General features: G+C 39.0%; 1 protein-coding gene across 1 annotated transcript in view; it reads right to left on the bottom strand.

The window, feature by feature from the left end:
- GRXCR1 (glutaredoxin and cysteine rich domain containing 1) overlaps window positions 1-16,807 on the bottom strand; it is a 135,208-nt gene that overhangs the window by 53,263 nt on the left and 65,138 nt on the right. The window contains exon 2 of the mRNA XM_018049942.1: window positions 15,231-15,473. Within this exon, the coding sequence (XP_017905431.1) occupies window positions 15,231-15,473 (243 nt within the window). The remainder of the gene's footprint in view (window positions 1-15,230; window positions 15,474-16,807) is intronic.

The raw sequence follows: 16,807 nt of genomic DNA, 5'->3' as shown, positions 1-16,807 counted from the left end.
ATTTTACATTGATGGTTTATGAAAATAGCTATTATTGCATATAACACATTCCCATAAAGAAACACCAATTTTACCAAAGATTCCCTCCTATCAGTCCACCATCTCCTCAACCCTCCTTAACAGAATGAATACTAGGGAGTTGTCTGATTTAAGCAAACAATTAGTGTAAAATATGCAGCTTGAAGAAGCTTACTCTAGTCAACTACTCAAAAACATCTTTGCTCAGTGTGGCAGATACTAACTTCCTACTCAATATTCATGATGCTTTATTCTAAGAAAAACCTCGATTTTTTTTTTCCAACATATCAATGTGTCCCTCTGGAAGAGCACAATTCTATTTTGCAACAAAGGTGAATAACAAAATACAAAGTTGGGTGAGATTCCTGGATGGATTCTTTAAAAGGGCACTCCTTTAGCTAGAATGTACTTCTCTCTTTTCTTTTCTTTCTCATTCCCATCCTGCCTAGAATGCAAGTATGATATCAATACTTATATTAATTATAGGAATATTAGGCCCATTTAACCTCAAAGATAGAAGGTATGTGCTAAGAACTATAAAATAGAAAGTGGTCTTAGGTGACATCATGGAACTTTATACCCTCCCAGGATCATCTTCCTGTACATTTTTTGTGTGAGAAAAGATAAAACCCCTAATTTTTAAGGCTTCAGGACTTTTTGTTTGTTTAGAGATGTTTTCTGTAAAAATAACTGTTACAGAAAAAAATGTATTTCATAAATGGCATGGACATCAAGCCTGAAAATTTCTTTGTTATACTGCCTAAAAGTGGACAACTTAATGATTCATTTTGGTAAACAGTATAATGGTTTTTAATGGACTTCCCTGGTGATTCAGATGGTAAAAGAATCTGCCTGCAGTGCGGGAGACCTGGGTTTAACCCCTGGTTTGGGAAGATTTCCTAGAGGAAGGCATGACAAATCATTCCACTACCCTTACCTGGAGAATCCCCATGGACAGAGGAGCCTGGTGGGCTACAGTCTGTGGGGTCACAAAGAGTCAGACACAACTGAGCAACTGAGTACAAGCACAGCACAATGATTTTTAATGGATTGTTTATATGGTAGTAAACACTAAACAACAAAGAACTATGACCTCTGAGAGGCAGGGAGTAAATGAGTGAGTTCTATGGACTCCCAGGCTCATTTGATAATAGCTACTCAAGTTATATTCAAGAAGGGGGAGTTTAAACAGAACCAGGTAGATTCCTTGAGTTAAGGGAATAGACCTAGAGCCCAGGAAGCTAAGATGGCTAGCATTCATAGGACAGAGAGTAAAGAGCTTCACAGAGAACTCCAGAGATGGGCAGAGGGCCCAGCTTGAGTTCAGCAGGGTAATGTTTAGTACATCTATGTAAGGAAACTACTCAAGGCCAGCAAAGGACCACCTGAAAGTATGAAAAGTGACAGTATTTGGGGGAAGGGTTGGGAATACTGCCTGTTGTCACCAGCCAGACTGGGGTATTGAGTAAAGTTATCAAAAGATCACATCCCCATCAGTTCAGTTCAGTTCAGTTCAGTTCAGTTCAGTTCAGCAACGCAGTCATACCCGACCCTTTGTGACCCCATGAATCACAGCACGCCAGGCCTCCTTGTCCATCATCAACTCCCAGAGTTTACCCAAACTCATCTGGTCCCATCACTTCATGGCAGATAGATGGGGAAACAGTGGAAACCATCAGACTGTATCTTTGGGGCTCCAAAATCACTGCAGATGGTGATTACAGCCATGAAATTAAAAGACGCTTACTCCTTGGAAGGAAAGTTATGACCAACCTAGAAAGCATATTGAAAAGCAGAGATATTACTTTGCCAACAAAGGTCGATCTTGTCAAGGCTATGGTTTTTCCAGTGGTCAGGTACGGATGTGAGAGTTGGACTGTGAAGAAAGCTGAGCGCCGAAGAATTGATGCTTTTGAACTGTGGTGTTGGAGAAGACTCTTGAGAGTCCCTTGGACTGCAAGGAAATCCAACCAGTCCATCCTACAGGAGATCAGTCCTGGGTGTTCATTGGAAGGGCTAATGCTGAAACTGAAACTCCAATACTGTGGCCACCTCATGTAAAGAGTTGACTCATCGGAAAAGACCCTATTGCTGGGAGGGATTGAGGGCAGGAGGAGAAGGGGACGACAGAGGATGAGATGGCTGGATGGTATCACGGACTCGGTGGACAAGAGTTTGGGTGAACTCCGGGAGTTGGTGATGGACAGGGAGGCTTGGCTTGCTGTGATTCATGAGTTCGCAAAGAGTCAGACACGACTGAGCGACTGAACTGAACTGATGTCCATCGAGTTGATGATGCTATCCAACCATCTCATCCTCTGTCGTCCTCTTCTCCCCCTGCCCCCAATCCCTCCCAGCATCAGGGTCTTTTCCAATGAGTCAACTCTTCACATGAGGTGGCCAAAGTATTGGAGTTTCAGCTTTAGCATCAGTCCTTCCAATGAACACCTAGGACCCATCTTATACAAGATGGACTAGTTGGATCTCCTTGCAGTCCAAGGGACTCTCAAGAGTCTTCTCCAACACCACAGTTCAAAAGCATCAATTCTTCGGTGCTCAGCTTTCTTCACAGTCCAACTCTCACATCCATACATGACCACTGGAAAAACCATAGCCTTGACCAGATGGACCTTTGTTGGCAAAGTAATACTAAGGAATAATTAGTTTTGTATGGTTGGATGGCATCACCGACTCAATGGACATGAGTTTGAGTAAACTCCAGGAGTTGGCTATGGACAGGGAGGCCTGGCATGCTGCAGTCCATGGGGTCGGAAAGAGTGGGACAGAACTGAGTGACTGAACTGAACTGAAACACTATTCTGGCCCTGCCTCGAAAATCTTAATAACAAACCCAAAATAGCAAACTATTTCCAAGTAACTTGACTGCCTTTCAGCAAAAAGTACAAGGATATATATATATATATATATATATATATATATATATATATATGAATGCAAAAATACCCCAATAAAAATACTTTTATCCAACAGGTATGTGGAATTCAAGCAAAAATTACCAGGAAGGCAAAGAAGTGGAAAGCAGTACTCAGAATTTCAAAACCAACCCAGAACTGACACAGGTAACGAAGTGTTAAACAGATTAAAAGTTATTATATGATAAAAAAAGCTTAAAATATATTGAACATGTTAAGTAGAGACATGAAAAATACATTTTTTAAAGAAATCAAATGTCTAAAGATAAAAATTACAGTATCTGAGGGGGCGGTCCTAAGACGGCAGAGGAATAGGACGGGGAGACCACTTTCTCCCTCACAAATTCATCAAAAGAACATTTCAATGCTGAGTAAATTCCACAAAACAACTTCTGAATGCTGGCACAGGACATCAGGCACCCAGAAAACCAGATCATTGTCTTCAAAAACAATGAACCTCTCTGGGTGTCCCTCAATGTAGAGAAACTTTTCATCTTTAACCTAGATGTTTTATCATTGGTGCTGTATAGATGGAGAAGTCTTGAGGCTACTGTAAAAATAAAACTGAAAACCAGAAGCAGGAGGCTTAAGTCCAAATCCTGTGAACATCAGAGAACTCCTGACTCCAGGGAACATTAATCAATAGGAGCTCATCAAATGCCTCCATACCTACACTGAAACCAAGCACCACCCAAGGACCAACAAGTTCCAGAGCAAGACATACCATGCAAATTCTCCAGCAACACAGGAACACACCCCTGAGCTTCAATATACAGGCAGTTCAAAGTTACTCCAAAACCATTGACATCTCATTACTCATTACTGGACACTTCATTGCACTCCAGAGAGAAGAAATTCAGCTCCAGCCACCAGAACACTGACACAAGCTTCCCTAACCAAGAAACCCTGACAAGCCACTGATACTACCCCACCCACAGCGAGGAAACTCCACAATAAAGAGAACTCCACAAACTGCCAGAATACAGAAAGGCCACCCCAAACGCAGCAATATTACCAAGCTGAAGAGACAGAGGAATACTCAGCAGGTAAAGGAACAGGAGAGTTACCCACCAAACCAAACAAAAGAGGAAGAGAGAGGGAATCTACCTGAGAAAGAATTCCAAATAATGATAGCGAAAATGATCCAAAATCTTGAAATCAAAATGGAATCACGGATAAATAGCCTGGAGACAAGGATTGAGAAGACGCAAGAAAGGTTTAACAAGGACCTAGATGAAATAAAAAAGAGTCAATATATAATGAATAAGGCAATAAATGAGATCAGAAACATTCTGGAGGCAACAAATAGTAGAATAACGGAGGCAGAAGATAGGATTAGTGAAATAGAAGATAGAATGGTAGAAATAAATGAATCAGAGAGGAAAAAAGAAAAATGAATTAAAAGAAATGAGGACAATCTCAGGGACCTCAAGGACAATATGAAACACACCAACATTCGAATTATAGGAGTCCCAGAAGAAGAAGACAAAAAGAAAGACCATGAGAAAATACTTGAGGAGATAATAGTTGAAAACTTCCCTAAAATGGGGAAGGAAATAACCACCCAAGTCCAAGAAACCCAGAGAGTCCCAAACAGGATAAACCCAAGGCAAAACACCTCAAGACACATATTAATCAAATTAACAAAGATCAAACACAAAGAACAAATATTAAAAGCAGCAAGGGAAAAACAACAAATAACACACAAGGGGATTCCCATAAGGATAACAGCTGATCTTTCAATAGAAATTCTTCAGGCCAGGAGGGAATGGCAAGACATACTTAAAGTGATGAAAGAAAATAACCTACAGCCCACATTACTGTACCCAGCAAGGATGAAGGAGAAATCAAAAGCTTTACAGACAAGAAAAAGCTGAGAGAATTCAGCACCACCAAACCAGCTCTCCAACAAATGCTAAAGGATATTCTCTAGACAGGAAACACAAAAATGGTGTATAAACCCGAACCCAAAACAATAAAGTAAATGGCAACAGGATCATACTTATCAATAATTACCTTAAATGTAAATGGGTTGAATGCCCCAACCAAAAGACAAAGACTGGCTGAATGGATACAAAAACAAGACCCCTATATATGTTGTCTACAAGAGACCCACCTCAAAACAAGGGACACATACAGACTGAAAGCGAAGGGCTGGAAATATATATTCCATGCAAATAGAGACCAAAAGAAAGCAGGAGTAACAATACTCATATCAGATGAAATAGACTTTAAAACAGAGGCTGTGAAAAGAGACAAAGAAGGACACTACATAATGATCAAAGGATCTATCCAAGAAGAAGATATAACAATTATAAATATATATGCACCCAACATAGGAGCACTGCAATATATAAGAAAAATGCTAACAAGTATGAAAGGGGAAATTAACAATAACACAATAATAGTGGGAGACTTTAATACCCCACTCACATTTATGGACAGATCAACTAAACAGAAAATTAACAAAGAAACACAAATTTTAAATGATACAATAGACCAGTTAGACCTAATTGATATCTATAGGACATTTCACCCCAAGCAATGAATTTCACCTTTTTCTCAAGCACACATGGAACCTTCTCCAGGATAGATCACATCCTGTGCCATAAATCTAGCCTTGATAAATTCAAAAAAATTGAAATCATTTCAAGCATCTTTTCTGACCATAATGCAGTAAGATTGGAGAAGGCAATAGCAACCCACTCCAGTACTCTTGCCTGGAAAATCCCGTGGACAAAGGAGCCTGGTAGGCTACAGTCCATGGGGTTGCTCAGAGTCAGGCACAACTGAGTGACTTCACTTTCACTTTTCACTTCAATGCATTGGAGAAGGAAATGACAACCCACTCCAGTATTCTTCCCTGGAGAATCCCAGGGATGGCGGAGCCTGGTGGGCTGCCGTCTATAGGGTCGCACAGAGTCAGACACGACTGAAGCGACTTAGCAGCAGCAGCAGCAGCAGTAAGATTAGATCTCAATTACAGGAGAAAAACTATTAAAAATTCCAACATATGGAGGCTGAACAACACGCTTCTGAATAACCAACAAATCACAGAAGAAATCAAAAAAGAAATCAAAATATGCATAGAAATGAATGAAAATGAAAACACAACAACCCAAAACCTGTAGGACACTATAAAAGCAGTGCTAAGGGGAAAGTTCATAGCATTACAGGCATACCTCAAGAAACAAGAAAAAAGTCAAATAAATAACCTAACTCTACACCTAAAGCAACTAGAAAAGGAAGAAATGGAGAACCCCAGGGTTAGTAGAAGGAAAGAAATCTTAAAAATTAGGGCAGAAATAAATGCAAAAGAAACAAAAGAGACCATAGGAAAAATCAACAAAGCAAAAAGCTGGTTCTTTGAAAGGATAAATAAAATTGACAAACCATTAGCCAGACTCATCAAGAAACAAAGGGAGAAAAATCAAATCAATAAAATTAGAAATGAAAATGGAGAGATCACAACAGACAACACAGAAATACAAAGGATCATAAAAGACTACTATCAGCAATTATATGCCAATAAAATGGACAACGTGGAAGAAATGGACAAATTCTTAGAAAAGTACAACTTTCCAAAACTGAACCAGGAAGAAATAGATTTTCTATAGAAAATCTTAACAGACCCATCACAAGCACAGAAATTGAAATTGTAATCAGAAATCTTCAGGTAAACAAAAGCCCAGGTCCAGACGGCTTCACAGCTGAATTCTAAGAAAAATTTAGAGAAGAGCTAACATCTATCCTATTCAAACTCTTCCAGAAAACTGCAGAGGAAGGTAAACTTCCAAACTCATTCTATGAGGCCACCATCACCCTAATACCAAAACCTGACAAAGATGCCACAAAAAAAGAAAACTACAGGCCAATATCACTGATGAACATAGATGAAAAAATCCTTAAGAAAATTCTAGCAATCAGAATCCAACAACACATTAAAAAGATCATACACCATGACCAAGTGGGGTTTATCCCAGGGATGCAAGGATTCTTCAATATCCACAAATCAATCAATGTAATTCACCACATTAACAAATTGAAAAATAAAAGCCATATGATTATCTCAGTAGAGGCAGAGAAAGCCTCTGACAAAATTCAACATCTATTTATGATAAAAACTCTCCAGAAAGCAGGAATAGAAGGAACATACCTCAACATAATAAAAGCTATATATGACAAACCCACAGCAAACATTATCCTCAATGGTGAAAATTGAAAGCATTTCCCCTAAAGTCAGGAACAAGACAAGGGTGACCACATTCACCGCTACTATTCAACATAGTTCTGGAAGTTTGGGCCACAGCAATCAGAGCAGAAAAGGAATCCAAATTGGAAAAGAAGAAGTAAAACTCTCACTGTTTCCAGATGACATGATCCTCTACATAGAAAACCCTAAAGACTCCACCAGAAAATTACTAGAGCTAATCAATGACTATAGTAAAATTGCAGGATATAAAATCAACACACAGAAATCCCTTGCATTCTTATACACTAATAATGAGAAAGTAGAAAAAGAAATTAAGAAAACAATTCCATTCACCATTGCAACGAAAAGAATAAAATACTTAGGAATATATTTACCTAAAGAAACTAAAGACCTATATATAGAAAACTATAAAACACTGATAAAAGAAATAAAAGAGGACACTAATAGATGGAGAAATATACCAAGTTCATGGATCGGAAGAATCAATATAGTGAAAATGAGTATACTACCCAAAGCAATCTACATATTCAATGCAATCCCTATCAAGCTACCAGCGGTATTTTTCACAGAGCTAGAACAAATAATTTCACAATTTGTATGGAAATACAAAAAACCTCGAGTAGCCAAAGCAATCTTGAAAAAGAAGAATGGAACTGGAGGAATCAACCTGCCTGACTTTAGGCTCTACTACAAAGCCACAGTCATCAAGACAGTATGGTACTGGCACAAAGACAGAAATATAGATCAATGGAACAAAATAGAAAGCCCAGAGATAAATCCACACATCTATGGACACCTTATCTTTGACAAAGGAGGCAAGAATATACAATGGATTAAAGACAGTCTCTTTAACAAGTGGTGCTGGGAAAACTGGTCAACCACTTGTAAAAGAATGAAACTAGAACACTTTCTAACACCATACACAAAAATAAACTCAAAGTGGATTAAAGATCTAAATGTAAGACCAGAAACTATAAAACTCCTAAAGGAGAACATAGACAAAACACTCTCTGACATAAATCACAGCAGGATCCTCTATGATCCACCCTCCAGAATACTGGAAACAAAAGCAAAAATAAACAAATGGGATCTAATTAAAATTAAAAGCTTCTGCACAACAAAGGAAAATATAAGCAAGGTGAAAAGACAGCCTTCGGAATGGGAGAAAATAATAGCAAATGAAGCAACTGACAAACAACTAATCTCAAAAATATACAAGCAACTTATGCAGCTCAAGTCCAGAAAAATAAATGACCCAATCAAAAAATAGGCCAAAGAACTAAATAGACATTTCTCCAAAGAAGACATACAGATGGCTAACAAACACATGAAAAGATGCTCAACATCACTCATTATCAGAGAAATGCAAATCAAGACCACAATGAGATACCATTTCACACCAATCAGAATGGCTACGATCCAAAAGTCTACAAGCAATAAATGCTGGAGAGGGTGTGGAGAAAAGGGAACCCTCTTACACTGTTAGTGGGAATGCAAACTAGTACAGCCACTATGGAGAACAGTGTGGAGATTCCTTAAAAAACTACAAATAGAACTGCCTTATGACCCAGCAATCCCACTGCTGGGCATACACACCGAGGAAACCAGAATTGAAAGAGACACATGTACCCCAATGTTTATCGCAGCACTGTTTACAATAGGCAGGACATGGAAGCAACCTAGATGTCCATCAGTGGACGAATGGACAAGAAAGCTGTGGTACATATACACAATGGAGTATTACTCAGCCATTAAAAAGAATATATTTGAATCAATTCTAATGAGGTGGATGAAACTAGACCTGATTATACAGAGTGAAGTAAGCCAGAAAGAAAAACACCAATACAGTATACTAACACATATATATGGAATTTAGAAAGATGGTAACGATAACCCTGTATGCAAGACAGCAAAAGAGACACAGATGTATAGAACAGACTTTTGGACTCTGTGGGAGAGGGCGAGGGTGGGATGATTTGGGAGAATGGCATTGAAATATGTATACTATCATGTAAGAAATGAATTGCCAGTCTAGGTTCGATACAGGATACAGGATGCTTGGGGCTGGTGCACTGGGATGACCCAGAGGGATGATATTGAGAGGGTTGTGGGAGGGGGGTTCAGGATTGAGAACTCATGTACACCCATGGCGGATTCATGTAATGTATGACAAAACCAATACAGTATTGTAAAGTAAAAAAAAAAAAAAATTTTTTTTTTAAAATTACGGCATCTGATATTTTTAAAAATACACAGATGGGAGTAATCGAAGATTAGATATTATATAAGAAAAGACTAGGAATCCAGGAGACATAGCAATAGAAACTACCCAAAATGAAATGAAGTAAGCTATGGAACTACTTCAAGCAGCCTGATAGAGATGTAATTAAAGCCTCTTTAAAATAATAAAGAACAGAAAATAAAAATAACATTTCAAAAAAATAATAGCTGAAAGTTTTTCACATTTGACAAAAACTAATAAAACAACTGACTTAAGAATATCCTTGAACCCTAAGCAAAAGAAAAATGAATAAAGTTACACCAAGATATACCATAATTGAGGTTCTCAAATCTGGTGATAAACAGAGATGCTTAAAGGCAGTTGGGGTTGGTGGTGATGAAGAAGACATGTTACAAACAAAGAAATAAAGATCAGGGCGACAGCATATGTTTTATCAGAAGTAATGTGAGAAGACAGAGGTACAACACCTCTAGACTACTGGAAAAAATCCAACTTATAATTCTATATATATCCAGCAAAAATATTTCTTAAAGATAAAAATGAAATAAAAACTTTTCAGACATTTAAATACTGAAAGAATTCATCCACAGCAGACCCACACTACAATAGCAGTGTATAAGAAGTCTTTCACATAAAAGAAAAGTGATGTCAGATGGATATGGTGCTCTATATCAAGGATTAAAGAGAATCAGACATTAAAATTCCGGGGGCTACAGTACTTTCAAACTCACTTGAATGAGGGCATCACTACCCTGATAATGAAACCAGACATAGTCATTAGAACAATAGAAAACTATGTTAAGAGAAAGACCCATGTTCAGCAGGGGACTGGGCTTGGAGGAAGGGATTAACTACTAAATGACATGAAGAATATTTGGGGGCTTATGGAAATGCTGTATATTTTGGATGTGTTGGTAGATACATGGGTGTACACATTTGTTAAACTGTACAATTTAAATGTGTACAATTTATTAAATGTAAATTGTACCTCAATAAAGCTGGTTAAAATAAAACTAAATAAAAGCAGCATATCCAGCAGATACCATGGTTTGTCTCACTCAGTAACCTACCCCATCACTTTATAGACTGTCTTCCTGTGCTACAGAGAGAATATCGGGGTGTAGAGGCTAGAAACCTACAAAGCACATTTCCCATTTTCTCTCGCTGCTTTCATGTGTGACTTATTTATTGACCACAAACAGATACAGATCACTCAAGACTTTACTTAGGAAGAGAATTTTGTAAAAAGAAGGGTAGAGAACAAATCATCTATTATGCTGGTGAAGAGAATTTTGTAGAAAGAAGGGTGGAGAACAAATCATCTATTTTGCTGGTGAGGACCAAGGCAAAGACAACAAGCTACTAGAGCTGGTCACTTCCAGATTGTGGCAAAGGCTTCCTTGGTGGCCCATTTCTGCAGAGAAGTGTTGGAAGTAGTCTCTAAACAAGCTTAGAGTCTATATTTCTAGTGTGTCTACTAGCAATGCTCAATAATAATTTCTTCATTCCTAAATTGAATAAAATAGTACTTTAAATAAATACAGAATTTCCAACAGGAGGCCCCTGTTGGATTCATTCTATATGTTTCATAGCTATGTTCCAATGTGGATTTTGTGGACTCTTACTGTAGAGGTTTATGGCTGGTCCATAATCAAGACATAATTTTTAACTCATTTCCAACTGGAATTTATAAGATTATTTATGTCCAAACTATTGGGACATAATCTCTTCACATCAAGATTTTCTGATGCCAAAAACAACAGGACACTTACTCCAAGGACTTTGCCAGCAAAGGTCCTTATGGTTAAAGCTATGGTGTTTCCAGTGGTCGTGTATGAATGTGAGAGTTGGACCATAAAGAAGGCAGAGCACTGAAGAATTGAAGCTTTTGAAATGTGGCATTGGAAAAGTCCAAGAGAGTCCGTTGGACTGCAAGGAGATCAAACCAGTCAATCCTAAAGGAAATCAATCCTGAATGTTCATTGGAAGGACTGATGCCAAAGCTGAAGCTCCAGTACTATGGTCACCTGATGCGAAGAACTGACTCATTGGAAAAGACCCTGATGCTGGGAAAGATTGAAGGCAGGAGGAGAAGGGGAGAAGAGAGGACAAGATGGTTGGATGGCATCACCAACTCAATGGACATGAGTGTGAGCAAGCTCCGGGAGATGGTGAAGGACAGGGAGCCTGATGTGCTGCAGTCCATGGGGTTGCAAAGAGTTGGACACGACTGAGAAACTGAAAGCAACAATGGCAACCCCAGGGAAATTCCAAGCTGAATTTGCTTCTACCTCCACCAACTCCCCCTCTACTACTGAGCATTGCAGGGCCATGTAGATCTGCTTTCTAAAGTAATTTCTTTCCCTTGACTGTTGCATTATTTCCATCTTCAGGTTTTAGTTTGGCTGGGGAAGAGAGTCATCAGAAAAAAAAGAGCATCTCTGTCAACTCTTCCATTCTTGCCCTCTGATGGAGCCCTGATAGCTTCCCTTCAATGAAAACAACTGAGCTCCTTTGGCACCACCCACCGTGAGTCTGGCAGTAAAATAGGGGAGCTGTGAATTGTCCTTTTCCTCTCCTTCCATCTCATGTTCTCCCACGTTTTGTCTCCATATTCCTCTGTTTGTGTCTACTTCATTCTCTGGCTCTGGCTGTTTCTCTCTCTCTCCATCCTTAAAGACAGTTGTATTTGTGCAGCTGATTCACACATCTTGATTTTTCTCATTTACTTAAATGTTAACTAAATCAAATGGTTCTATATAACTGTTTAAAACATCACAGATGTTAAGGAAACTACCAACATCAGTTTCTCTTCCTCTTCCAGAATTATGCTTCACCACATGCCAAAACCCAGCAGAGGGCATCCTTCCATTTCAGATGCACAAATAGGGAAAAGGTTCTACAAGCCCAACAATGTCCTCTATTTGCAATTGTGCATGGAATCTAAATCAAGTGGCTATTGCAGGAGGAGGGGAATTTGTTATGTAAGCTGTTTTAGACTGTTTATCTCCATTTTGAATTATAAATCTAGAAGTAATTCCTCTTTTATCAGAAAAAGAAAGGGGGTGAACCTCTCTTCAGACTTGGGGAATCAGCTTCAAATTTCAGAAGCAACAGGGTAGCATGTGTGTGATTCTTCTACCTCTAGGTTACTTTGTGTGTAATAAAGTGATCACAGAGACAAAGTCATTGAGAAAGAACTCTGCATTCAGTCTCCTTTGTCTGTCATGCTCTCCCTCTGTCCCTGAAACTGAAGGACAAACAACAGGAGAGGCACTTGGGCAGGTTAGACTGAGAAGTAGGAAGAAGATGAGCATGGTTAAAATGAGAACAGTGGGTGAAGCAAAGTCACTCAGTCATGTCGACTCTTTGTGACCCCATGGACTGTAGCCTACCATGCTCCTCCGTCTGTGGGATTCTCCAGGCAAGAATACTGGAGTGGGTTGCATTTCCTTCTCCAGGAGATCTTCCCAACCCAGGGATCGAACCCGAGTCTCCTGCATTGCAGGCAGATGCTTTACCATCTGAGCCACCAGTGGGTGGGCTAAGTTTATTACCCACTAAGTGATCTTAGAGATCACCCACTAAGATCAACTATGCAGTTTCACAGAACTTAAAACACATTGAAAAATATCTTACATTGTCAGAAGAATTTTTTCCCAGTTTAAAAAGCAAATTCTGACAACCTTTTACCAGTGATTTTCTTCCCAGTGTGGATATGCTCTTCAGATTTTTTCCCTTGTGGAAGAATGTCTTAAAGAAGGAAAGATATGAAGAGACAATATAGCATCATTCCTACAGCCATTTAATGTATGTTTTTGAGAGCTTTGTGACAAACTCTCTTCTAGGTGCTAAGAATATAGCAGCAAACAGACCAACAACAATTACTTGCCTTGAGGTGATGTGCCAAAGTACAAGGGTTTGGGGAACTGGACTGACCTAACATGGAATCCTGGCCCTGCCAATTACCCAGCTATGTGACTTGGAGCAAAAGAATATTCTCTTTTTCAAAACAGGGATGAAAATTGCTACTATTTATTGAAAACATACTTTGTTCCAACCATATGAACTGATTAATATTTTATATCATTATATAATTGATACATTAACTATATAATAATGGGGCTTCCCAGGTGGCCCTAGTGATTAAAAAAAAAAAAAAAACCTCTTGCCAATGCAGAGGACGCAAGAGACATGTTTTGATTTCAGGGTCAGGAAGATCCTCTGGAGTAGGAAATGGCAACCCACTCCAATATTCTTGTCTGGAAAATTCCATGGACAGAAAAACCTGGCACCTACAGTCCATGGGGCCTCAGAGAGGTAGACACGACTAAGCAACTGAGCACACACATGCATGTGTAATAATAACATAATATAATACACACATATATAATAAAACCCTCACCATTAGCCTAAGAAAAGTTCTACTATTATTCTCATACAAAAGAGCAAACCAGGTAATAGAGTGATTTACACATTTCCCAGCATTAGAAGTATCAGAGCATGTTGAAACAATGCTGCCTGACTCCAAGGCTATCTTGCCTTTTAAGCAGTGTTCCAGAGAGTTCATTTCTAAAGTTAGACTGATGGTTAGATGAGATAACACATGTAAGCTGAGAGTATACTATAGTGCTTTTTAAAATCTATATATTTATCTGTCATTATTATCTGTACCATTGCCATGGATATCTGGGACCTCAGGCTCAACACTTCAATCAAAATTCTTCTCGTTCAGAATCAATCTGTGTCCAGCTCTGGTTGAAAGTAAGACTGCATGATGTCATAGCTAGTGACTCATGGCTTTTCTGCATTAATCTTTCCATAAGATGGCAGACTGCCTCTAACAGCCACGGCTCTAGACAGGACATCAGATACAAGCTCCCTGTAACAAACAGGAGCATTTCCTGCTAAGAAAAATCTCTGGCTTTTTCTTTCTCTGAAGCCTGAAGGTTAAGACCAGATTTGAAAAATTAATATGTACTGACTTCTCAGTACACTCAAGGCACCAGAAATATCAAGAAAAATACAGAATTCCATGTAAATTAATTATTGCAATTCACTTTTTTCTTCTCTGATCAGTGACCTTGTCAGCCCTACATCCCCAGCCACTGGCGTCTCTCAGCTCTTTGCTCTCCCTCTCTCCAAAGTGTCCCCTCCAGAGCCCCCTTCTTGGGCTTCTTACCGATGACACACATTAATAGATGGATGGGGGCTATTATGCTAATGGTGTTATTCAGAGAGCAGTGAAGGAGTCATGTTTTTTGCTGCTCTGGGAATTCGCTCTGCTCACTGTAAGCCTGCATTTGTGTCTCACACTCCTGCATTCCTCAAATCAAAAATCATTTTAAACAACAAGAAGATAAAATTCTGGCTACAGGCCCTATTTCTTATTGATTTCATTTCATGACTGTCATCTCAGTTTCGTTAAGTAGGAAATTGAGTGTTTGATAATGTAGTATAGGAGAATTCACAAATGCATATCTCATATATTCTGTTTTTCTTGCCTGCACTTAAAAAAAAGTTTTTGTCCCATATGTCAAGCTTCTCAATTCAAAACTCAAGTTAACTAACAATTTTTAAAATGTATTTCTATTCAAAAAGACAATTCCATGCTGATTTTGTCTCACTACGACTCTGTAGGGATGAACACTGTAGTGATACATCATTTGGGTTAGAAATAAGTGCTTCAAAACTGCTGGATTGAACTCTGAAAATCAGTAAGTATGCTGGTAGCTATGATGCAAGTTGCTTTGTCATAGGTTTACAGATTTCTATCAACACTGGTTGGGTTCAATAAAAAAGATTTTCCTTAGCAGACACTTACCCCTAGATAATGGCCATCAATGAACACGACAGGGAGGGAAGGAGCTTCAGAAACCCGCCGGCATCGTTCATCTAACTCTTTTCCATAGTCGCCATTCAGAGCAATGTTTTTCTCTTCAAATTTGACTCGATGGTTCTGGAAGATCTTTCTAACCAGTTCACACCTTTCAAAGGTTGTCCGTACCACACGAAGGCAAGTGGTATAAATCACTACCCGGTCAAATTCCAGCTCAGTTGATGGTTGCTGAAGGAAAACATTCTAGTGTAAATATTTTGCATTTGCTCTCTTCTCATTATTTTAAGACAATTAACATTTCAGCCAATGACTCAGGTGTTAAATGTGTACAATACAAGTTGAATAAGTACCATATTTGTCAATTCTAAGACATGTCTTTATATTTTAGAACATTTGTAATTGCAATAAAAGTGACAACATAATTTAGATGACATAATTTAATTGACAGTATTTTTTTCCCCTCTTAGTAGCATATCGGATAATGGTGCACCTTAAAATTGATGATGTCTCACATGGCACACCATGTGAGGAAATAAGGAATGGTAAAATTACTTTTCTCATCTTTTGTAGACATCATTCAATTATGATAGTGGCCTCTTGTACCCAAAGTAAAGCATGGGACAGAATAGTCAACATTAAAATTTAACAATTTGAAAAGTCTTCTCCTTATCAACTTACAAAATTTTAAGGTTTTTTGAGCCACAATTTCTTGAGAGTAGAGGACCTATATCATAGGGCTGCTCTGAGGTTTAAGTGTGCGAGTGTGAGTTCTGCTGATGACAGGCTTCCTTGTGCAGTGAGAGGTCGCTACCACTAGGAACAAAAGGTTGAGTGGCTCAGAGCAAGTGTATAGAAACCAAGACCAAGGTGGGCGGCAGGTAAAAGCCAGACATGGAAAGGAATAAAGGAAATAGTACACTGCAACAGAGGCAAGCAACTCTCAAAACCAAGGTGAAGACTCCTAAGAAGAGAATCTTTTTTTGTCTGCATTTCCTGCTACATCAGGAATCAGTGACTACAATCCTCGGAAACCCTGCTGACACTGCGAGCGCCATATCAGCTAGGTGGTACCGACGTCACCAGGACAACATCATCCTCTTCCTCTTTATCATAGTCTTACTTGAAGGAGGCTGAACAGAACCCAACTACACATCATGAGTTCAAGGGATAGGTGAGTCTCCATGGGGCTACAGTTGTTGAAAGACAACCATGCAACTTGTAAACTCCTGTGAAGTCAAAACTTTGATTGGAAACCACTCCAAGGAGCTAAATAGTAGAACCAGAAGGTAGGATACTAAGCTCCACCATTTTGTAGTCAAAGAAAGTGAACCACTTAGCCAGATGCGAACACACAGGTAGTCCTGGAAATGTATGAAGTGATGAAGACGGCAATGCAATGGCCTACACTTCACTGAGAAAGAGGACATTTTGTTTTTCCTGATGGTGAAATGTACTAAAGACATAAGAATCATTTCTTCCCCCAACAGAATTTAGAGGCTGAGTAGAAAACCAGAGCTCCGGAGGGGCAAAGCTTGTGTCATGAATACTGGAGCGGGCCAGGA

Source organism: Capra hircus, chromosome 6 (genome assembly GCF_001704415.2).
Source record: "Capra hircus breed San Clemente chromosome 6, ASM170441v1, whole genome shotgun sequence".
Classification (NCBI taxonomy): domain Eukaryota; kingdom Metazoa; phylum Chordata; class Mammalia; order Artiodactyla; family Bovidae; genus Capra; species Capra hircus.
The sequence above is the reverse complement of the archived record's forward strand: the minus strand, read 5'-3'. Positions and strand labels throughout refer to the sequence as shown.